This window comes from Hemiscyllium ocellatum, chromosome 10 (genome assembly GCF_020745735.1).
Source record: "Hemiscyllium ocellatum isolate sHemOce1 chromosome 10, sHemOce1.pat.X.cur, whole genome shotgun sequence".
Lineage (NCBI taxonomy): Eukaryota > Metazoa > Chordata > Chondrichthyes > Orectolobiformes > Hemiscylliidae > Hemiscyllium > Hemiscyllium ocellatum.
In genome coordinates, this window is record NC_083410.1 from 81,440,555 (window position 1) to 81,465,229 (window position 24,675).

Genomic DNA, 24,675 nt, shown 5'->3' on the forward strand with positions numbered 1-24,675 from the left:
TTCTTAAATACCCAAGTTATTAAATTTTTCCTTTACATTTATATCTGTAAACACACTGGAACTGCTATTCAATGTACACGCATAATCTATTGGAATTTGAGGTGATAGACTCATCTGGTTAATTGCACCACCAAAATTTAGTCTAACTTTTAATTGTGATAAATTTACAACAATCGATCAATATAATTTCATTCGTAGAAGAATAGGGTTCTAAAGGTGGCAGGACCAATTGATGCTTCATATGCAGAAAAGTTTAGAGTAGAGCTGGGGTGATATGAGGAGGCATTAGAATGACCTTTTAAACTTATCTGTCAAGAGGTTCCAGACTCCATTAAAGGCTTCCCTCAAAGTCAATAAACCAATTTACTTGGCTAGTTTCTTAGAGCCTTCAGGATCTCACCCAGCGGGAATTTAAATTGCAAAACCAACATTGCCCTCGGAGTCGCAGTCAGAGCTCGCCATGGCTCCTGACCCAGTGAAAACAGTCGGCAACCAGAACTGTATGGGAAATTTTAAATATGCAGCCCTCAAGTCTCTCATTTTATCTTTCCTAAGCAGGTGTGCCTCAGTACTGCAAGACAAAAAATCCTGATGCATTGTAATTAATGATTTAAGCAGATCTGTTGGTCAGTTTAAAATGTGATCAGATTAATTCTCTTTTCTACACATGCTGCAATGCTTCATTATTGTAGCATTTTTGTGATGGCTAGGTTTATTCCTCCCAGTGAAGTTAGCTCCAGTTACCTGGTTGACCATCAGTCACTTGCAAGGCCTCGCTGCTTCTTCCGTGTACAGGAACTATAGTGGTGGATTGAGATGGTGAAGTACCACACTTTGAAATCCTACAATATTCCCATCGGACATAAGGGTCAGTTGTGAAGCACCAAGGAGCCTTATCCTGATCAGGATTTCTACAGTAGTTGTCAAATAGACCCCTGTGGATTGAAATTGGAAAAAAAACCACTCACAGCTATATTCTATCAAAATCCAAATTCATTCCTATCAATCTTGTAACACTAGCACATTTAAAAACTTACAAAAAAGTACAAATTTGGAACACGAAGAGAACATTCAGTTAGCAATGACTACAAAACAGGGGTTACAATTTATTAGTGTCCTTGCTTTTATGATGGAGTCCAAATCGAGAGCTGCAGTTATCAGACTGGAAGTCCTTTTTTTAAGGACAGACTGATAGATTTGCAGTTGAAGAGTTGCAGGTAGTTTCTACTCTCAAAAAGCCCATCACAAGCTTTCATGAGGAAGTTTTGATGTAATATGACTCCTGATTTCTTATTTTGGTAAGAGGAAGTTTTTACCTGGAGTGTATATAAGCTCGGGTTGGTGGCTGCTTTTTACTCCTATTGTAGCAGAAAATATGTACATTAGGAATGTGTGCAGTCGATTCATTTCACAAAGGTAATCGCAAGAGCCAATCAGCATTCACACGTGAATTTGGATTGCCGATACTTTTAAGTGTGATCTGATTGCACTAACTCCGACTTCTACATTCGGCTCACTGCAAATGAAGGTATCCCTTGGTAAGCCCCAAATATTATGGTCAATTTTTTTTTGTTATAGAGTAATAGAGTCATGCAATATGTCAACAGACCCTTCAATCCAACTTGTCCAGGACAACAAAGTTTTTCAAACTAAACTAGCCCTAATTGCCTGCATTTGACCCATAAATTCTCTAAACCCTTCATGTACCTATCCAAATGTCTTTTAAATGTTATAACTGTATCTGCAACTACCATTTCCTCTGGAAGTTCATTCCGCATATAAACCACCTTGTGTGTAAAACGGTTGCTCCTCAGATCCTTTTTACATCTTTCTCCTCGCATCTTAAACATATGCCATCTAGTTTTGAACTCACCTATCCTAGGGAAAAGAACTTTCCTATTTACCTTATCTATGTCCCTTATGATTTTATGAACCTTTCTAACGTCACCCCTCAATCTCCTATGCTCCGGTGAAAAAGTCCCAACCTATCCAGGCTCTTCCCATAACTCAAACCCTCCATTTCCAACAACATCCTTGTAAATCTTTTCTGAACCCTCGCCAATTTAATCATATCCTCCCTATACTTGGATGACCAAAACTGTGCACCATACTCCAAAAGTGGCCTTACCAACTTCCTGTACAACTGCAACATGATGTCCCAACTCCTATACTCAATGGTCTGAACAATGAAGGCAAGTATGTTCAATGCCTTCTGAACAACCTTGTGATGCAACTTACAAAAGACTATGTACATGAACCCCTACACCTCTCTGTTCGACAACACAACCCAAGGCCTACGATTAACTGAAGAAGTTCCCCCCTTGTTCGTCCAACCAAAATGCAACACCTCGCATGTATCTAAATTAAACTCCATCTACCTCTCCTCAGCGCATTGGCTCAATTGATCAAGATCCCTTTGTAATCTTAGATAACCTTCTTCACTGTCCACTATACCACCAATTTTGGTGTCATCCATAAACTTGCTAACCATGCCTCCTATGTTCTCATGCAAATTGTTTTTATAAATGATATTCAGCCCATCGAGTCCACACCAACCCTCTGATCAGCATCCCACCCAAACCCATCTCTTTACCCTATCCCTGTAACCCTGCTTTTTCCCATGGCTAATCAATCTATTCTGCACATCCTTAGAAGAAACCCACGCAGGCAAGGGGACAATGTGCAAACTCTACACAGACAGTTGTCCAAGGCTGGAATTGAACCCGGGTCCCTGGCACTGTGCTAACCACTGAACCAACATGCTGCCAACTTGATCCTAATGGCCTATTCCTAAGATATGCCTCCTTGATCAGTGCTTCAATATGCAAGGTTTGTGAAGGTTTGTAGCTCAGGTTGAAGTTTAGGATGTAGGTTTGCTCTCTGAACTGTAGGTTTGATATCTAGACATTTCATTACCTGGCTAGGTAACATCATCAGTGGCGACCTCCAAGTAAAGCAAAGCTGTTGTCTCCTGCTTTCTATTTATATCTTTCTCCTGGATGGGGTTCCTGGGGTTTGTGGTGATGTCATTTCCTGTTCATTTTTTGAGGGGTTGATAGATGTGGTTGGAGTGCCAGGCCTCTAGGAATTCTTTGACATGTCTTTACTTAGCCTGTCCCAGGATAGATGTGCTGTCCCAGTTGAAATTATGGTTATTTTCATCCGTGTGTAGGGCTACGAGAGAGAAAGGGTTGTGTCTTTTTGTGGCTAGCTGGTGTTCATGTATCCTGGTGGCTAACTTTCTTCCTGTTTGTCCTACGTAGTGTTTGTGGCAGTCCTTGCGTGGAATTTTGTAGATGACGTTGGTTTTGTTCATGGTTGTACTGGGTCTTTCAAGTTTGTTAGTTTTTGTTTGAGTGTGTTGGTGGGTTTGTGCGCTACTAGGATTCCGAGGGGTCTTAGTAGTCTGGCTGTCATTTCTGAAACTTTTTTGATGTATGGTAAGGTGGTTAGGGTTTCTGGCTGTGTTTGGTCTGCTCGTCATGGTTTGTTCTTGAGGAATCTGTGCACTGTATTTTTTGAGTATCCGTTTTCTTGAATACGTTGTATAGGTGGTTCTCCTCTGTTTTCCAAAGTTCGTCTGTGCTGCAGTGTGTAGTGGCTCATTGGAATAGTGTTCTGATACAGCTTTGTTTGTGTGTGTTGGGATGGTTGCTGGTGTAGTTAAGTATTTGGTCAGTGTTTGTCGGTTTTCTGAATACGCAGGTTTGTAGTTCTCCGATGTGCTTTCTTTCGACTGTGACATCCAGGATTGCGAGTTTGTTGTTGGTTTCGTCCTCCTTGGTGAACTTTATGCCTGTGAGGGTGTTGTTGATGATTTTAAATGTGTCTTCTATCTTGTTTCATTTTGTGATGACAAAGGTGTCGGAAAATGAACAGGAAATGACATCACCACAAACCCCAGGAACCCCATCCAGGACAAACATACAAATAGAAAGCAGGAGACAACAGCTTCGCTTCACTTGGAGGTTGCCACTGATGATGTTACCTAGCCAGATAATGAAACATCTGGATATCAAACCTACAGCTCAGCGAGCAAACCCACACCCTAGTGCTTCAATATCTTTATTCATCTATAGTTCCCTTCTCAGACCAGCCTCACCCTTCACTTTAACAGTAACATACTGCCTTTAAATTCTTATTATCTCACTTTTGAAAACCTCCCACATCCTTTTACCTGCAAACAGTCGACTCCAATCAACTTTTGAAAGTTCCTGTCTTATGCTGTCAAAATTGTCCTTATTCCAGTGAAGAAATTTAATTTTTATACAAAGCCAATCCTTTACCTAACTATTTTAAAACTAATAGAATTATGATCACTGGTCCCAGTGTGCTTTTCCACCAATCATGCTTTATTTCCTAAGAGAAGGTCAGGTTTTGTTCCTTCTCTAGTAGATACATCTACATATTGATGAAGAAAATTTTCTTGAACACATTTAACAAATTCCTCTCTATCCAAACCCTTCACAGTATGGCAGTCCCAGTCAATGTTTGGAAAGTTAAAATCCTCTACTATTATCATGTTATTATTCTTACAAATATCTACAATCTCTCTCCATATTTGCTCATCAGTTTCCCACTGACTATTGGTGGGGGTGGGGGGGAGCCTATCATACACTGGCAATCCCCAAGCAATATCCTCCTTTAGGTGCAGCAACAATGTTTATCCCGAATCAAAAACGTAATTTCCCCTCTTCTCTTGCCTCCCTTTCTATTCTTCCTATTGCCTCTAAACCCTGGAACATTGAGCTGCCAGCCTCACTCAGCCATGTTTCTCCTCATAACTATGATGCCCCAGTCCCAAGATTCCATACATGCCCTTGAATTCATCCACCTTACTTGTCATTCCTCTTGCATTGAAATAAATGTACTTTAATTCTTCAGAGTTAACTTGCTCCTGATTTGTTCTTGTCTGTCTTGTCTAATTAATTTGTTCTCTTTAGTTTTCAAATCCCATCCTCATTTGCCTTTCTATTCTCACTACTACTTAGAATCCCCCCACCCTGCCTCCTTAATAGTTTAAAGGTTCCCGAATAGCACGAGCAAATCACCTCACCAGGATAGTGGTCCCCCTTCAGTTTAGGTGAAACCCATCCCTTTTGAACAAGTCTTTCCTGCCCCAAAAAGAGAACCCAGTCATAGAGTCATAGAGATGAACAGCATGAAAACAGACCCTTCAGTCCAACTCATCCATGCCGACCGGATATCCCAACCCAATCTAGTCCCACCTACCAGCACCTGGCCCATAGCCCTTCAAACCCTTCCTATTCATATACCCATCCAAATGCCTCTTAAATGCTGCAATTGTACTAGCATCCACCACTTCCTCTGGCAGCTCATTCCATACACGTACCACCCTTTGTGTGAAAAAGTTGCCCCTTAGGTCTCTTATATCTTTCCCTTCTCACCCTAAACCTATGCCCTCTAGTTCTGGACTCCCGACCCCAGGGAAAAGACTTTGTCTATTTACCCTATCCATGCCCTTCATTATTTTGTAAACCTCTATAAGGTCACCCCTCAGCCTCCGACACTCCAGGGAAAACAGCCCCAGCCTGTTCAACCTCTCCCTATAGCTCAAATCTTCCAACCCTAGCAACATGCTTGTAAATCTTTTCTGAACCCTTTCAAGTTTCACAACATCCTTCTGAGAGGAAGGAGACCAGAAATGCACGCAATATTCCAACAGTGGCCTAACCAATGTCCTGTACAACTACAACATGATCTCCCAACTCCTGTACTCAATACTCTGACCAATAAAAGAAAGCATACCAAATGCCTTCAATATCCTATCTACCTGCGACTCCACTTTCAAGGAGCTATGAGCCTGCACTCCAAGGTCTCTTTGTTCAGCAACTCTCCCTAGGACTTTACCATTAAGTGTATAAGTTCTGCTAAGATTTGCTTTCCCAAAATGCAGCACCTCGCATTTATCTGAATTAAACTCCATCTGCCACTTCTCAGCCCATTGGCCCATCTGGTCCAGATTCTGTTGTAATCTGAGGTAACCCTCTTCGCTGTCCACTACACCACCAATTTTGGTGTCATCTGCAAGCTTACTAACTATACCTCTTATGCTTGCATCCAAATCATTTATGTAAATGAAAAAAGTAGGGGGCCCAGCACCGATCCTTATGGCACTCCACTGGTCACAGGCCTCCAGTCTGAAAAACAACCCTCCTCCACCACCCTCTGTCTTCTACCTTTGAGCCAGTTCTGTATCCAAATGGCTAGTTCTCCCTGTATTCCATAATATCTAACCTTGCCAATCAGTGTCCCATGGAGAACCTTGTCAAACGCCTTACTGAACTCCATATAGATAACATCTACCTCTCTGCCTTCATCAATCCTCTTTGTTACTTCTTCAAAATCAAAAAAGTCTGAATCCTTGCCCACTCCACAAACTCCACAGCCACTGATTTATCAGCTCTATCCACTTATTCCTACTCTCACCAGCACATTGACACCAAGAGTAACCCAGATTACTACCTTTGAGGTTTTGGTTTTTACCCTCTTACCTAAGTTCCTATATTCACTCTGGAAAGCCGCAATCCTTTCTCTAATGATGTTTTGTTTTACCAATGTGCACAACAACCTCCAGCTTCTCATTCTCCCCTTTGACAATATGCTGCATCTGCTCTGAGACATACTTGACCCTGGTGGAGGCAACACCATCCTGAATTCACACTCTCAGCTGCAGAATCTCTTGTCTGTGCCCCAACAGGAGAGTTCCCTATAACAGTTATTCATTTGAGCCTTGACAAATGTCACTTAAGATTAATTTACAATCCCCAAAATCTGCTGCCATTTGTTATTTTCCTCTGAGAGGCTATTCCCAACAACAGTACCCAAAATGGTAGCTCTGTTAAGTGAGGGATAGCCACAAAAGCCTCCTGCACTACCTTTATACCTGTCCTGGCAGTAACTCATCTATCTGACAGAACATGCAGTGTGCCAATCTCTCTAAAGCTAGTAGCCATCATACTTGTGCCTCCTGTCCGCTCCTCAGTGACTCCAACTGCCTCTCCAGCTGTTCCAAAATGTCCAATATGAGATGAATTCAAACACCCTCCTACAGACATAGACTCTAGGGACAGTCCGTTAGTAGGGCGAAAGTGAGTACTGCAGATGCTGGAGGTTAGAGCCAAGAGTGTGTTGTGTTACTGTTATGTGTTACAATCATCAAGTATTTCTGTGACTCAGGATCAACATTCATCTGGAGATAGACTTGACTAAGATCAATTTTACTGAAAGGTAATGTCCAGCTAGTTCAGCAATGATTAAAGATAAACAATACTGCTCAGCACACAGCACTGGACAGGGCTCTTGTAGTACACTGGTAATATCCCAATCTCTGAGCCAGAAGGCCTGAGATAAAGCTCCACCTGCACCAGAGGTGTGTAATAACACCACTGAGAAGGCTATTTAAAAAGAAAGTATTGAATTAATAAGGAGTTTAAAATCACTATAAATGTGTACAGATCCATCTTTCTTCATCACTGACATAATAGGCATAGCCCAATCACTCACATTTATGGGTTCAAGGACTCCCATCTTGACCAGCCTCTTTAATTCTGCCTCAATCTTTGATCTGATTACATAAGGCACTGATTTAATGTTGCATTATTTTCCTTAATTCTCATCCTTGATTTTCAATTTGACGAGGATCTTTTGCATGTTTCTAGGTCCTCACTGAAAACAATGATATGTTTCGTTGAAATTTGTGTTCGCTCAGTCTCAGAAGCAATATATTTCAGCCCAGTTGCGTTTGATTTTCTCCAATCACCTTCTTTCCAATAAAGCTGGAAAATTTCCTCTGGTAACGATTAAGGACAAATCATCAGACTGACTGTATAAGTGAATTTTCACGTTGATAAAACTGCTTAAAGGCACCACTTTGCCTAAGTATGTTGCTATTATAGTTCATGAGGATTGCAGTGCAATGTGACTCAGCTGTTTCCTATACATCAGAATCAGTGAAACTGTCGCTCCAGTGTCTCCCCCCATTCTTACTGGTTTGCCATTTAAGACTCAGTATTGGTTGGTGTCCCCAGCAATGGCCAAAATGTTTAATAACAGTTCTGCTTTGGATGGAGAGTTGGAATTTTCTCATGCACTTTTTGTGCCTTATAGATTTTCTTGCTACCCTTCAGTTTTTGTACTTATACTGTAAGTTGTTCATGTTTCTTCCTTAAGCACACCCATTCAATGTGCCCTTTTTTTTGCCAAAGTTTCTGCACAAATCTTCTTTATACAAGCAATTTGCTCCTTTGTGATCGGTTTTTCCACAGCAATGATAGGCTCGAGTCTGTATTGGTGCTCGTCTCTTTGCTGCCATTTCTTGAGTCTCATGCTTGAGCTTATCTGTTGGGATTCCTTGGTTACTAATTCCATTGAGATTGGTATTTCCAGTCTAAGTCTAGATTCAGTAATCTCTTCTGGATTGCTTCACATCTTAAACCATACATCAGTCTGTCTCTGCCAGCATAGTTGAAGTTGTCTTCAAATTCACAGGATTCTGCTAACTTCTTTAAATTCACTATGAACTGGGAGGTAGATACACTGGCATGGAGTTTATGGAGTCTGAGCCTTAAAGCAATCACCAAAAGTTTTGCTGAAAATGGTTCTGTAGGGTTCCTATTATTTCTTCATCAGTCTTGTACCCTGATTTTGTCTGGCTGAACCTCAGGAGGTTCTTCCCTCTAATACTAAAGAACACAAAGGCAATTCTATCCGTTTCAAAATTTGTTAGCTTCAACAAAATAATTGAATCTCTCCATGTAGAAGTTCTAGAGCTCTGAATTTTCATCTCACAGTCCTATGGCACCAAAACTTCTCATCTTTTATTTCAAATGGGAAGGGCCTTCATCAGACAATGTATCACAAAATCACATACCTGGACTATCCCAACTGTTTTTATTCTATTGCCTCTTCGGGGTCTTCTGTTCTGGCTCTCCATACCTTTGTTTTACCGTGAGCCAGTTAGAACTTGAACTTATTCACTTTGGCAGGTTCTAACTAGCCCTCCCTTAAGTTGCTGTGGCCGCAGTCTCCCTTATGGTGCCTCTTGGGCTTACTATGACTTGATTACCTGCCAGGTTGTACCCAAATAGGAAATCTATCACTGCTACCAGTAGTTCAAACCACTATTCCCACAATCACGGGTCTGACACCAAGTACACTGTAGGTGAACCCTGTGGAGAGGATCAGACACGCATCTTCCACTCATTCCTCTAATTTGGATTTTGACACTCAGAGCAGACTTGGAAAGAATCCTCCCTTGCATTAGGTAATCCCAGTGTCACTAAATAAAGCAATAAACTTATTTCCCTCAACATTAATTCATGTAACTCATCAAGGATGAATAGTTATGGACCAAGCACACCAATCAAAAACAATTTTTCTTTCACATTACAAACGCCAAATGCTCTGCATGGGTTTCTTTCCAGCATTTCTGAATCACTAGCGATATGATTCTGGAACCAACACATATGCATACAGAATGGCCACTTTGATCTGTTCATGATCAGCAGATATTTCGGGCATCAGCATTAGAGTAGATATCTAGGGTCCTCCCTCTTAAACTGGCCCTAAATCAAGGGGCCCCACATTTCTTGTGGGCATTGTAATTGTCCTAACTTTTCAAAAATAGTGAAGAAGGACTCCAGATCACCTTCTCCTATTATAAGACATCTTGTGTACTTAAGGATTTCAAAGCTCATTTCTGGGGCAAGACGATTTTGACCTTTATCAGGCAGAGAGGAGTTTTTGCTTGCAGCTTCCATCTGTTCTTAGCTCTCTCTGAGCCGGTAACTCAAATTCCAATTTTCAGAGACAGAAATTGATCTGTGCTCAGGGTAGACAATATTTCAGCAGTTAATTTATCCTGTTCCAAGAACATCTTTGAATCAAAATGGGCCACTTATTTATGTTAGATGTAGAAATTTTTGTTGGGGTCACTTATGTTGTTTAACAAATTATTTTACCATCCAATTTTCCCCCTTTGCTTTTTAATCAGTTTCTTTTGATTCACTGTTTATCCTTGGTAGTAGAGAACTTGAGCAGTGCGACAAGAAGGACATTTTGTCAGAGCTTTTGGATTTGCACTCATTAGAAAATTTCACAGAAATATAAATTCAAAGGGAAAATGAACGTTTACACTGCATGAGAGGAGAGTGTTGATTGGTTGGCAAGTGAACTCTGATTGGTAGAGGTACTGTCATATAGCATGCACCCATTAATGATGACTGACAGTTAACAGCCATGCTGTGTTAAATATTAAATCTGGCAAGTTGGCTGTGATTGGTCAAGGCATTACCCTGAGAAATGAATCAGCAAATGGCTGTCAATGACAAAACACAGAGCGATCTTACAACACAAGAACACTTGCAAACATACAAAGAAATTTTGAATCAGAACAGATAGAGATTATTCAAATAGTAATGACTTAAATACAAAGTAAGCAAGGAATACTAGTTTGGAGTTAGCAGTCTAGAATTCCTTTGTCAAGGTGGATTAGATTAGATAGATTCCCTACAGTGTGGAGATAGGCCATTTGGATGAGAGGCTGTTTCTTATCTTTCAAAAAACCTTCCAAATTGTTCTGATGATGTTTTGCTGAAAAGTGACTTCTGCTCCACTGTTTTGATGAAAGGTGGCTTTTATTGCAGAAAGCAAAAATATAGGTTGGATAGCTGCTTTTTACAGGCCAAAGGCTGTAGTTGTGCACTGGAGTTAGGAGTGTTCGCTTTGTCAGTAGATGGAGGACAGCTGACCTCTTAGCTCTGTTTCAAAATTCTCAAGTTAAAAAGACTATTGAGTTCAAGGTAATGGGAGTCACATGACCAAGTTTCCTTGGTGTGGGAAATAAAGACTAGTATGGTAGCTAGGCAACCATCAATTGCCCATTCCATATGTTCTTGTCATTTGGTCCAACATAGAATTCTAATATGTAAAGTTTTGGAGATGCAAGAAGGGTAATGAATATCCAAGTTATGATGATAGTTCCCTTGGAGGTGATGTTGTAACCTCTTGCACTTTGATTACTATGGCGGAGGTTGCTATCGCATTTTTGTTTTGCTTTCCTTCTCCCTTTGTTCACAGTGAATCAATGGTTCATCCCCAAACCCCAAGCAGATAGTGAACAACGAACAAGCATTATAGGGAATTGTTGCATTATTAATAAGAAACTGATTTTAGAGTAAGCAATCGAGTGACAAATAATTATTGAAAAAGTCTTTGAAAAATAACTCAATGGGGATGAAAATAATGATGACAATTGCCAATTACACAATGAGTGCTCAATCGATGGTGCAGAATTGCAGAACCAATCTAAATTCTGGTAGCAAGTACAAGATGTAGACAATTAGTAAATGAACATCAGTGAGGAGCACCAAGTCCACACCAATGAGATTCTCATAAAAATTAAGAGACTATCAGTTGTATATAACAACAATTCTGGATAAAACGAAATTAAATATCAAGAGACCCAGTGGCCAGATGCACAGTTGAATCAAATATTATTAACCTATAGAATAGTACAGTGCTTTTTGTTCTTAGTGTTTTCAAAATAGCTACCACAGTTCTGAAGACAAGATGATTGTTCTTAAGTATGAACAACAATAAAAAGGGCCCCATTGTAAGTGGCTATTAGGAAATAAAAAGTAGTAAGAGAGGAAATAACAAAGAATGAAATAAAAATAAGATCAAGGAAAAGACAGTAGAAAGAGGGACACCAAAAGGGTTAGGGGATTGGAGTGGGGGGGAAAAGAAGGCAGTAATAAAAACACAAGTCAGGAGAAAATGAGGATTGAAGAATATACAAAACAGAAAAGAAGAAAAAACAAAGAGCCATTTGTTGAGAAAACAGACAGTGGAATTCCTTGATATTCTCAATATCATAAACATAGTGATGGAGTGTTACTATGCAGTCATTGATATACTAATATTAAATAAGTCATAGAGATGTACAGCACAGAAACAGGCCTTTCAGTCCAACACATCCTTGCCGACCAGATAACTCAACCCAATTTAGTCCCACTGCCCGCACCTGGCCCATATCCCTCTAAATCTTTCCTATTCATATGCCCAACCAGATGCCTTTCAAATGTTGTAATTGTACTAGCCTCCACCACTTCCTCTGGCAGCTCATTCCATACATGTACCACCCTTTGAGTGAAAAAGTTGCCCCTTATGTCCCTTTCATATCTTTCCCCTCTCACCCTAAACCTATTGGGCTGTAAGGTGGCAAATGGAGTTCACCGCAGACAAATGTCTTTACACAACTTTCTCATGTTCCTGCATGTCCTTTGAGGAGCACTTTGGACACACCGATTAATATACAGAGCCTCTTTTACTGATTTTGGTTCATTAATGATTGAGTACCATTAGAGACAAGTAAGCACATTTATCATGTTCTTATCTCTGACTTAGCAAGTTGAGAGTTCAAATCCAACTTCAGAATTTTGAAAACATAATTTGGATGAACCCTCCACTGCAATATTGAGTAAACACTGTCAGAAATACTATTTTTTGGATGAGATGCAGGAGTAAGCCTCTTCTCCCTCACAAGCAGATCTAAAATATCCCATGGCACTATTCTGAAGAATAACAATGATGATATCCCCAATATTTATCTCTCAACCACCAACACTAATGCAGGTTATCTCAGTATTATGTTATTGTGTGTCGTCACTGAGGGAAATGAACTACTTTTTTACATGAAGGCAGTGACTATACTTTAAAAGTATTACATTGGCCAAAAGACCCTTTATCCTGAGGTCATAAATAATGTTTCCTCAAAGCTGGACAATTGCACTGAGGGTCCACACACACACCAACCAGCATGCAGTGGTGTGCAGTTCCAGAAATCATTGTCATGTAGTGACAGGAAAAAATAGTGGGAATGTAGGTCATGAAGGAGTCGGTGATCAGCTGTATGCAAAATCAAAATATGTACTTACGCATTCGGAAAATCCTGTGAAGTTTTCCCATGTCTGTGGGGTGTCATGGAATCCCATTCCTGACATCTTCTTCCGGACACTGTCACAGATGTTGTCCCTCGATAATTAAAACCATTTCCACTAAAACAATCAGTCGATCCACCTTCACTCACTGGCCCTGAAAATAAATAGTATGCAAAGTTTTAAGGAACATATTGATGTAAAGTTCTCAATGTTGATAGGTACCAACACTTCTGTTTAACTTGCACTATGCAATAACTATGCATTGAAGAACTGTCATTTTTGAAGATTTATTAACAGCATCAATAGCAAGCTGAATATCAGATGTAGCCTGAAGAAAGAATCTTTCAGTGGGTCTTGCATCAATTATTTTCATGTTGAGTACTTTGGAGGAGGAATAATGTCAATAGCTGCACAATCCAGAAAGTTTAAGAACTACAAGATAGACATGAGGGTTCTTGAAAACCTGGATGAAACTGGAACAAAAAAAACTCCATTGAATCATTTCAAGACTTGGCTCAATGGTAGCATGCTTGCCTCACTCTGAGTTAGATGGTTTTGGAGTCAAGTTCCACATGACCCAGCCTGGCTGTGGTTCACAAATGAGGTCAGTAATAATGCTGGGAGAAAAGCATGGAAGTTCCATCTTGTGTCCCAGTTAATATTTATCTCTCAACCAACATCACTAAGACAAATGGTCCCTATCATATCACGTTTATAGGAACTTGCTATGATCAAATTTGCTGCTTTGTTTCCTGTGTTAATTTAATGTAAAATAACTTGGGATCTTTTGAAATGTTGACAGGTGCTGTATTCATAATAATACAACACTCTTGCCATTCTCTGATGTCTAAATGTATTTACACAGAACTTAAAGTGATAAAACTGTGAAGTCATTGGAATAATACCTTTATAAATAAAAGCATACAGTATGATACCAAGAAAGTCACTGCTTAGACCATTGCTGAAGGCTTGTGGGAGATTTTAATTCACCTCAAAACCCATCTATTTTTACAGAATTAACATCAGGCTCCTTGCTTCTGATACGAGGCACCATATATTGAAAAGATGTCAAGGCTGTGAAGATGAAGGAGTGGAAATTCACCAGAATAGTACTGGGGATTAGGGAATTTAGTTCTGGAGAGACAAGAGAAAATAGGATGGTTCTCCCAAAAGCAAAAAGGTTCAGAGACCACAATGTTAAATTACATGGTAAAAGGCCAGAGGAGATTTAAGGAGAACTTTTTTTTTTGCTGATTGATTTTTAAGAATCTGGCATGAAAGGATGATGGATTCAACAGTAACTTTGCAAACTGAAGTAGATATGTGTACATGAAAAACAAATGCAGGGTTCTATAGCCTTGGGGAAGACTGGAAAAGTGAGACTAATTGAAAACCTCTTTCCAAGAGATAATATAAGTGCATCTGATAAATGGCCTCCTTCTGTGCTGGAAGACTGTACAATTCTGTATTGAACAGGTGAAAATGTCCCCTGGGAGACCAGGAGCTCGGTCACTTGACTAATTCATAGTTCTGGAGCATAAAGGAATACAATGACACACACACAAATACTAAAGACAACAAAAAGATAAACACTTTGAAATAATGAAATGGACACAGATGAGAAGAATGTGTTACAGTGCAGGAGGCAATTCAGACCATCTTGTATGCACCAGTTCTTGTTCACTAGTCATGGGATGTAAACTTGAGGGGTAATCCAAATTGAGAGTAAAGTTTTTGGTTAGATTTATTTAAAGGCCGTAATTAATAGTGATACTATGAGCCATAATATAAATCAGGAGATGAGAGAGGTGCATTATATGCGCAACACAGTGATCATGGGTGACGTCAATCTGTTTAGAGAATGGGTAAACTAATCTATTTTAGATTTAGTCTTCTGAAATGGAAAATAGCCAATTAATAAACTTGTTGGGAAAGAACTCTTTTGGATGAGTGGCCACAACATGATAGAATTTGACATTGAGCAGGATCTAATATGGGTCTGAGCAATGTTGACAACTGTGAAAGTTAAGGCAGAATCAGATGAGGGATCCAGTGAGGCCTACCTCAATGTTGGGAGCATTTCACTGGAATTTTATAATTTTGCCAAGGGATGAAAGGACAATCCAGAGGCACCAGGTACCACGACCCTCATCAATGGTCATTGGCAACCAACACTTGAAAACTGCTCACAACCATCACGGCCACTCTCTGACCCACTGCAGAAGCTTGGCAAGCACAGACTCCCATTGTCAGGTGCATTGACATCTAATAATGAAAAGCAGCTGCTAAATGACTTGGTGCACAGGTGCAGGAACTCTACTCACAGACTGGAACAGGCTTGCATGCTCGCTTAGTACTCATTCACTTAACTGCTACCTCCAAGCTCACAGCATCTTTACCTTGACTGTTATCATATTGGTCCTTTAATCGTAAAATCCCTACAGTCCAGAAAAAGGCCATTCCGCCCAAAGCTCCTGCACAGACCCTCCAAAGAGTATCCCACACAAATCTAACTCCAGCAGGCTACCTTATCCTCGAAACCCTGCATTTTCCTGTGGCCAATCCACCTAACCTGCACATCTTTGGACTGTGGGAGAAGAACCAGAGCACTTGGAGGAAACGCACACAGACACAGGGAGAATGTACAAACTCCACACAGACAGTTGCCCAGGACAGGAATTGAATCTATGTCTCTGGCACTGTGAGGCAGCAGTAACTACTGTGCCACCATGCCACCCCTATGATATTTGTCAATGATTTGGGTATGGGGACCAAGGAGTTCTTGTGGCATTGTGAAAATGTCCCTACCTTGGCATCAGGAGGCCTGCCTTCAAGTCTCAACTGCACCAGAAGTTTACAACAACATCTCTGAATAGGTTGATCAGAAAATATCTAGATGCAGGGACCATATGTAATATTTCAAAAATTATTGATAATACAATATTAATCAGGAATGTGTCTTGTAAAGAAGATATGAAGTGGTTTCAGGAGGCTTTGTATATGCTGTGTTACTGATCAAGAATATAGGAGATGGAATATAATGTGACAAACGATCTAGTTTGGTAGAAGAACCAGATGTGCAGTGAGCTCCTTTAATGGACATAGAGTCGTATAGCATGGAAACAGAGCATTCGGTCCAATTTTTCCTTGCTGACAAGTCTTGCAAACTAAATTAGTTCCATTAACCTGTGTTTGTTCAATATGCCTCTAAACCTTTCCTACTCATGCCCCTGCTCAAATGTCTTTCAGTTAGAAACTGTGGATTACAAAGGGGCTGAAAAGTGCCGTTGTCAACAAATTATTGAAGATTAATCTGCAGGTGCAGCAAGCTGCTAGGAAGGATAATGAAAGTGGATTTGCATACAGGAGTATTGAGGTTTGAAGTATTGCATAGAAGCTTGGTTAGACAGCATCATAGAGTACGGTGTGTAGTTTTGGTCTCCTTACCACAGGAAGGATATTATTGCCATAGAGAGAGTGCAACAAAGGTTCCTGGAATGGAAGACTGTCAATAAAGAGAGATTTAGCAAACAGGGCTTGTATCGCATTGAAACCTACAAAATACTTAAAAGGATAGACAGAGTGGATCAAATAAAATATTTTCCCTGTTTGGGAGTCTAGAAGCAGGGGGCACAATTTAAAGTGGTAAAATAAAGTAACAATGGGGTTATGTTTAAGCTGTTGAAAAAGTTGGGATGGTCAGGTTGAAGAAAAGTGAGGATCAAAGATATAGGTGTTCTGCTATAATGTGTGTTTGATCAGTGCAAATTGGCTATAACTCGACGAGTTGTAGATATTGCTTGGAATATTGTGAAGTTTTTATTGAACAGATATAGTGATTTCCTATCAGTGATCTTCTACAGCACGATTTTCGATAGCAGTTTTCCATAGTGAGATTTTCTATGACGTGAGATTGCACAGGAACACAACTGTCACGTTATAGCAGAACGACGTGTAGTTAGGGAAAATTAAATACTGAAAACATAATGGCAAAGAGCATGTTAATGTAATACAAAAGAAATAAAAACATGCCTACATTAGGCGTTAATAGCACAATAAAGGTCAGCCCTTTGTGCAAACAAAAATATGAAAACTAGAAACAGACTAAGGTTTGGAGAAAAGAGTCTCGAAATGGTAAATAGATTTCTGGTAATAATTGCATAGAGAAGTGAGCAAAGCAGCAAACAGTTTAGTGAAGGGTTAATAGGAGGTCCAATAATATGAAGCTGATCACTCTATGGAACCATGAAGATTTTACCTGGAGGTAGATGGTCACACTTTTGTACTTGGCAATATTCCCATCTTGTATTTGGATTGGTGGTGTAACACCAGGGTTCCTTTTCATTTTCTGGGTTCCTGCAGTAATTACCTTCTAGTCCTCTTAAAAAAAAACACAGCAATTTTGTTAATCACCAGAAAGAAATATTATACTGTTTTCAGTGTGCAACTGGTTTCATCTCATGATTAGCATATATACAAAGGAATGGAGAGTCTAAGTCTTTTTGAAAATGTTATGGCCCCATAACTTCGAACAAATCAACAATCTTACTGCATGGCCCATGCAAGTAGTTTAAATCTATCCTGTCAAATGGGATAATGGTGAAAAGTACATTAAACAAGGGCTACTAACATTTACTTACTTGCAGGGGTAGTTCTCTGGTGTTCTTGAGTGCATGTGTGGAAACTGAGTATCCCATCTTTGACAAATTTTACCAGAAATAGTGGTCGATATGGCTCCACGATACTTTTGACCTGTTCCTGTGTAGCACTCTGTCTCCACTTCAATATCAGGAGGCTCTGCACCTTCAACAGATACAGGACAATTATAATATTTATCCTACAGGGTTTCTGCAGTTATGTTAGTGTTTGTGCAACATGGTGGTACAATGGATTAACTTGTTTCCAGTTTTCTGAAGCAAAGCACAGTGGGGACAGAACAGAACTGAGTCATACTGGGCTACAACTTTTAAAACTTTGTTCAAGCATTTATTTAAACATGCTCTGGCCTCATATTTTTTTAACTGGAGCACCAAAACTTAATGCAGATTATTATAAATGAAAAGTGTTGGATTTAAGGATAGTGAAATGTTACAGAACATTGCAGAATACTGCAGTGCTGTCATGGGTATGGTTGTTATGATCCCACTCTCAGATATAGCACCAGGGAAGTTCTGGTGCTGTTCTACATCCTCTACTGTGGATAATCATTATCTAAGGAAGAGATGTATATGTACAGTTAACTGAATTGATGAAGGGTGGCACGGTAGTTCAGTGGTTAATACTGCAGCCTCAGAGTGCCTGGGACCTGGGTTCGATTCCAGCCTTGGGTGACTTTCTATGTGGAGTTTGCATGTTATCCCTGTGTCTGTGTGGGTTCCTTGTGGGTGTTCCAGTTTTCTCCCACAGTCCAAAGATGTGCAAGTTAGGTGGATTGGCCTTGCTAAATTGTTCTGTAGTGTGCAGATTAGGTGGGTTAGCCATGGTAAATCCAGGCTCATGGAGATGCATTGGGGGAAGCCAGGCCAGAATGGGAAATTCTTTGCAGACCAGCTGGACTGAATGGCCCCTCTTTCCAAACTGTTGGAATTCTATGATTCATATACCCTTGGCCACACCCATTTGCATCCTGTCAAGACTTATATAATAGCCATTGTTGGAACTACAAGGAGTTCTGAGAAGGCAGAATTTAGACACGGGGGGGAGTTGGAGGCTGGTCAAAGGCGAATCAGATGCACTAGTAATAAGAGTGATAAAGGACAAAAGGACAAAGGGGGTGGAGGGGATGAATTGCCATCTTGGGCAGTTGCCCTCAGTGGTACTGGGACACGCCAAAGGAGGTACCCTTTTCAATCTCAGCTTTTGTCTTATATGTGAAGCCTGTTAGGCTGACTTCTATCATCTTATCAAACCCTGCTGCACACAACATTGTTGTGGTGGCAGATGAGTCCCTTAACTGGCCATTGATTGGCCAATGAAAGGCCTCAATAAGCTAAAGGGTAAATGGGCTATCTAATGCCTTATCCGCATAGCTTATTTTGATGAATAGCTCAAGGGCTGGCAGGAAAGAATTGGATTGGACATAGAACATAGAACATTACAGTGCAGCACCTGCCCTTCTGCCCTTGATGTTGTGGAACCAATCTGAAGCTCATCTAACCTACGCTATTCCATTCTCATCCATATGCCTATCCAATGATCAGTTAAATGCTCTTAAAGTTGTCGAGTCTACAAATGTTGCAGGCAGCGCATTCCACATTTCTACTATTCTCTGAGTAAAGGAACTACCTCTGACATCTTTCCTATGTCTGTCACCGCTCTGTTTAAAGCTATGTCCCATCATGCTAGCCAGCACCAGAGGAAAAAGGTTCTTACTGTCCACCGGATGCAACCCTCTGATTATCTTATATGTCTCAATTAAGTCACCTCTCAACCTTCTTCTCTCTAATGAAAACAAACTCAAGTCTCTCAACCTTCCCTTTACATCCTAGTAAATCTCCTCTGAATCCTCTACAAAGCTTCCATGTCCTTCCTATAATGCAGTGACCAGAACTGCACGCAATGCTCCAAGTGTGGCGGCACCAGAATTTTATACAGGTGGAGTATGACCTCATGCTTTCGAAACTCAATCCCTCTACTAATAAAAGCTAACACACTGTGTGCCTTCCCAACAGCCCTATCAACCTGGGTGGCAACTTTGAGGGATCTATGTACATGGACACCAAGATCTCTCTGTACATCTACATTATAAAGAATCGTGCAACTACTCTGCATTCCTGTTACTCCTTCCAAAGTGAATCACCTCACACTTTTCTGCATTAGACTCCATTCGCCAACTCTCAGCCCAGCTCTATAACATGCAACATCCTTCAGCACTATCCACAATCCCACTGACCTTGGTGTCATTCGCAAATTTACTAACCCATCCTTCCACGCCCTCATCCAGGTCGTTTATAAAAATGACAAACAGCAGTGGACCCAAAATAGGTCCTTTTGGTACACCACTAGTAACTGAACTCCAGGATGAATATTTCCCATCAACCACCACCCTCTGTCTTCTTTCAGCTAACCAATCTCTGATCCAAGCCATTAAATCACCCTCAATCCCATGCCTCCGTATTTTGTGCAACAACCTACCATGGGGAACCTCATCAAACACTTTACTGAAATCCATATACACCACATCAACCGCTTTACCCTCATCCACCTGTTTGGTCACCTTCTCAAAGAACTGAATAAGGTTTGTGAGGTACGACCTACCCTTCACAAAACTGTGTTGACAATCTATAATCAACTTATTCCTATCAAGATGATTATAAATCCCATCTCTTGTTTATTTCACATTCTCCTCTCCACCTCCAAATATTCTGATGGCATCTGTAAAAGGCACCCTTGTTTCTGTCAATGATGAATGAGGTACTGAAGGATTGGGCTCTGGGAAATGAGATGGATCAAGCAAAGTTAGGAGAAAAGGTAAGAACACTGATATTGTACTATAATGTTTAGGTCATCTGCAGGAAAGAACAAGGGGCCATGTTGACCAAAATCGATTAACTGCAGAATGGCCAGTTTCAGCAGAGAGGAATAAGAATATTGCAGAGGTAAATTGGAATTATAAATTACTCAGTTGCACTTTTGCCTGTCAATGAACAACTTTTAAAGACAGTGTAGATTATAAAGTGGTTGTAAAATTATTTTGTTAAGAGCGTGCTCAGGTTAAGAAACTGGTAAATGTGGGAATTCTCTGCAGAGAATGGTAAAAGTAAATTTTAAATGTTTTTTCCTAGAGCTAATGGATAGTTTTCATTTATCTATAAGCTAGGAAACTAGCCTGTTATCGCTTTACTTAAATTACTAAATTAATAACTTAAACTAGATAAATCAATCAATCAATAAAACTAAAAGAGAGGGTATGGGTAGTGCTGTGGTAGTTTCCCTACTTCTGGACCCGGAGTCCCAGTTCAAGTCCCACAGGCTCCAGAGGTCTGTAGTAACACTGGTTTGAAAATATTTAAAACTAAAATAATCAATTCAACTAAAATTAATTAACTAATTAAATAAATGAGTACGTTTTGATTGGAATGGTAAGGCAGATAGGGCGATGTAATCTGAAAGATTGTGGGAAGCATTGTGATACCTTACAATCATATCTGTGCTATGTCTGGAGCTGAGACCCGTGGTTCAGATGATTGGTGAGGGGTACAGGGAAAATGAATAGGTTAGGGTTGCAGTAGAGTTGACACTTTTAGAAGGCTTTAGGTATGCTTGCCTTTATTGGTTAGTGCATTGAGTTGGGAGGTCATGTTTGGCTGCATAGGACATTGGTTAAGTCACTTTTGGAATACTGCATACAGTTCTGGTCTTCCAGGTTTAGGAAGGATGTAGTGAAACTTGAAAAGGTTCAGAAAAGTTTTACAAGGATGTTGGCAGGGTTAGGGGATTTGAGCTATTTGGAGATGCTGAATCGGCTGGGGCTATTTTCCCTGGAACATTGGAGGCTGAGGAGTGACTTTATAGAGGTTTATAAATCATGAGGGGCATGGATAGGCTGAATAGCTAAAGTCTATTCCCTGGAGTGGGAGAGTCCAAAACCAGAGGGCATAGGTTTAAGGTGAGAGGGGTAAGATGTAAAAGGGACCTAAGGGGCAACTTTTTCACACAGAAGATGGTGTGTGTATGAAATGAGCTGCCAGAGGAAGTGGTTGAGGTTGGTAAAATTACAACATTTAAAAGTAATCTGGATGGGTATATGAATATGAAGGGTTTATAAGGATATGGCCAAATGCTGGAAAATGGGACTACATTAATTTAGGATATCTGGTCAGCATGGACATGTTGGACCAGATATCTCTGTGATGTAAAGTTCTACAACTCTCTGACTCTTTGTTCCAGGATGGAGTCATGGGGTTAAACAAAGTTTAATGATCAGCCAGTAGTCAAAAACAAGAAGGTGTGATTCAGAGTCAGGCAAATAAAGGTTCCTACATGTGATTATATTGTGTCCAGGCTGATACAAAGTGCAGGGAGAAAGTGAGGACTGCAGATGCTGGAGATCAGAGTCGAAAAGTGTGGTGCTGAAAACGTACAGCAGTCAGATCACATCCAAGGAGCAGGAGAGTCAATGATTTGAGCATAAGGTCGACATCAGGAATTCTCCTGCTTCTCGGATGCTGCCTGACTGGCTTGTTTTTCCAGCACCACATTTTTTGACTCTGATACAAAGTGCAGCAGTGACAATGTTTTGCACTGTTTATTTGAGAAGTAATGATAAATTTCACTGCTCTGTTAATTTTCAATTACCACCAGCAAGACAGACTAACTGAACATACAACTCACTGTGGCCTTTTATAGTCTTGCTGCATGCAAAATATCTGATAACTAAGAGTGCAGTTCAGGGCCATTGCAATGCTTTGGGAAACTTGTAGGACAGGAAAGGCAAGATAGAATGGCTCTTTCCTTCATTCTTTACCTTAATTTCTAACTTTCTCATATGTAATTTTCCCTAACTGTGTAACAAGTAATAGGGTGCCGGAGCAAAAACGGTGTGTAACACAACTTGGACAAACTGTGACGATGCTGTTCCTTTAACAAGCTGGTGTTTGTCTTTGGTTTTTATTCAGAAGTGTTGTACGAGGCAGAGTTGATCTGGCTTGATCTATCTGAAGAAGCTTTTAAGTTTAAAAAGACATTTGTACAATGAAAGTTCTCTCAGCTCAGCTTTTCTCTGGCTTGGTTTGGTTGGGTTTTAGCAGTCTGGCCATTCAGAGCAAGCAGTCAGTCAGTTTTGAGGCAGTTGATCAAAGAAAGAGCTTCATAAGAGAAGGTACTCTCTGCTGAATCTTTCTGCCATCTCTTGCTCTCCTGTTAGGTTTTTCCTTTTCTACCAAGGGATGTTTATGGGATTGTTGCAAGTATTTGGAAAAATATCACTCAGTTGCGATAGATTTGATGGAGTTTTTAACTAGTTAAGCTATTCTATATTCTGTTCGCTTTTGTGTTTGTTCATTTGGTAATCTTGCAAATAAAATCTGTTTTCTTTAAAGCTAAGTGGTTGGGCCAGCTGCATCAATCCCGGAATATCCACCTTATACCTGCTTAAAACAACCAGCAAAGATAGGGGCCGGGCTACTTTCTTAAATGTTTTGTGGGGGTCTAGCCTGGATAATAACTGGGAAATTCCATGGAAAATTCCTTTTATGTATTAATTTCCCACATTTTATCCTCAGTAGTGAAAAGACAATATCCATTGTTGACTTCAAAGTTTTACTAATCATTTCATTTTTCCTAATGTTAATCTGAGCAGAAAATGTGTTGCTGGAAAAGCGCAGCAGGTCAGACAGCATCCAAGGAGCAGGAGAGTCGACATTTCGGGCATGAGCCCTTCTTCAGGAATGAGGACTTTCCTCATTTCTGAAGAAGGGCTCATGCCCAAAACATCGACTCTCCTGTTCCCTGGATGCTGCCTGACCTGCTGCGCTTTTCCAGCAACACATTTTCAGCTCTGATCTCCAGCATCTGCAGTCCTCACTTTCTCCTAATGTTAATCTGAACCAACTTTATGTTAAGGAAATCTTGAGGCACTGAGCTACAGTGATAGCACCAAATAGGATAAGCAGAAATTTTCACAATAGAATTCAGAAATTTTCTTTGGCTTGATTTGATTGCTCATGCATCACACCAAAAAAAGTGTATCAGACATTTAACTATCATTTCTTTTGGGACATTAAATCAGTAGTAACAAAAAATAATTTAGTGGAATTGAATATCAGGTGATTTCTGAAGAAACAATAGAGGAATCATTGGTTTTGACATTTATTAGAGCATGTTTCAGAATGGAAGTGAGGAGAGCAGTGTACCCACCTTGAACTATTGTGAACTAAAGTACTACCATAGAATCTTTAATGTTCACCTGAGGGGGCCCAAGGTTCAATATCTCATTTGACAACAGCATCTTCAACAATCTAGCACTTTGTTCAGTATTGCAGTAAATATGGAACAGTACAAGTCAATAGAAGGAAACTTGCATCTATTAAACGTGTTCAGATCAAATTACCACATCCTAAAAGTAAAATAACAGCATGCTAATTCACCTTGAAGCCAAATCCTCAAGAACCCACGAAGAAAATGAAAAACTTACTACAACGTGGAACATTGCAGAATGCCCATCGCTTTTGGATGTCAGTTGTAAAACACCATGGCCTGGGTTCTCCATCAGGATTGCGACAGTAGTTCTCCTCGAAATATTTATCTGGAAAACTGAAGGTCCTTACTTTTATTTCCAGTGAGAAAACCTTGCTAATGAATAGCAATGTGTCTATGAGGCTTGCACTATGCGCTCAGGAAAATGCTGTTTACAAAAATGTAATAATTTTAAATATTGCTCACAATAACTACAGCTTGGACTTTATACAGGCCTTTTACACAAAATATCCCAAAGTGTTCGTCAGATGATTATCAGAAAATAATTGCTGCCGAGTCACAGGATAGGCAGTATTAGGACACGTGAGCAAACGCCTGGTCAAACTGTTAGCTTACAGAGTGTCTTAAGGGAGGTCAGACAGGAAAAAGCTAAATATCTGAATAACTAAAGGTGTGGTTGCTCAGGGAATATTAGTCTCGTTTGTGCAGGGGCCAGAAATGGTTGAGAGTTGTAAGGCTGGAAGAGAAAATGTAGAAACAAAAATGGAGGTATTTAAATACATGAATAAGAATTTTA

At 40.2% G+C, this 24,675-nt stretch overlaps 1 protein-coding gene across 1 annotated transcript in view; it reads right to left on the bottom strand.

The window, feature by feature from the left end:
• LOC132819572 (plasminogen-like) overlaps positions 1 to 24,675 on the bottom strand; it is an 82,601-nt gene that overhangs the window by 27,970 nt on the left and 29,956 nt on the right. The window contains 5 exon segments of the mRNA XM_060831141.1: positions 745 to 935; positions 12,960 to 13,116; positions 17,221 to 17,342; positions 17,603 to 17,765; positions 24,097 to 24,215. Of these exon segments, the coding sequence (XP_060687124.1) occupies positions 745 to 935; positions 12,960 to 13,116; positions 17,221 to 17,342; positions 17,603 to 17,765; positions 24,097 to 24,215 (752 nt within the window).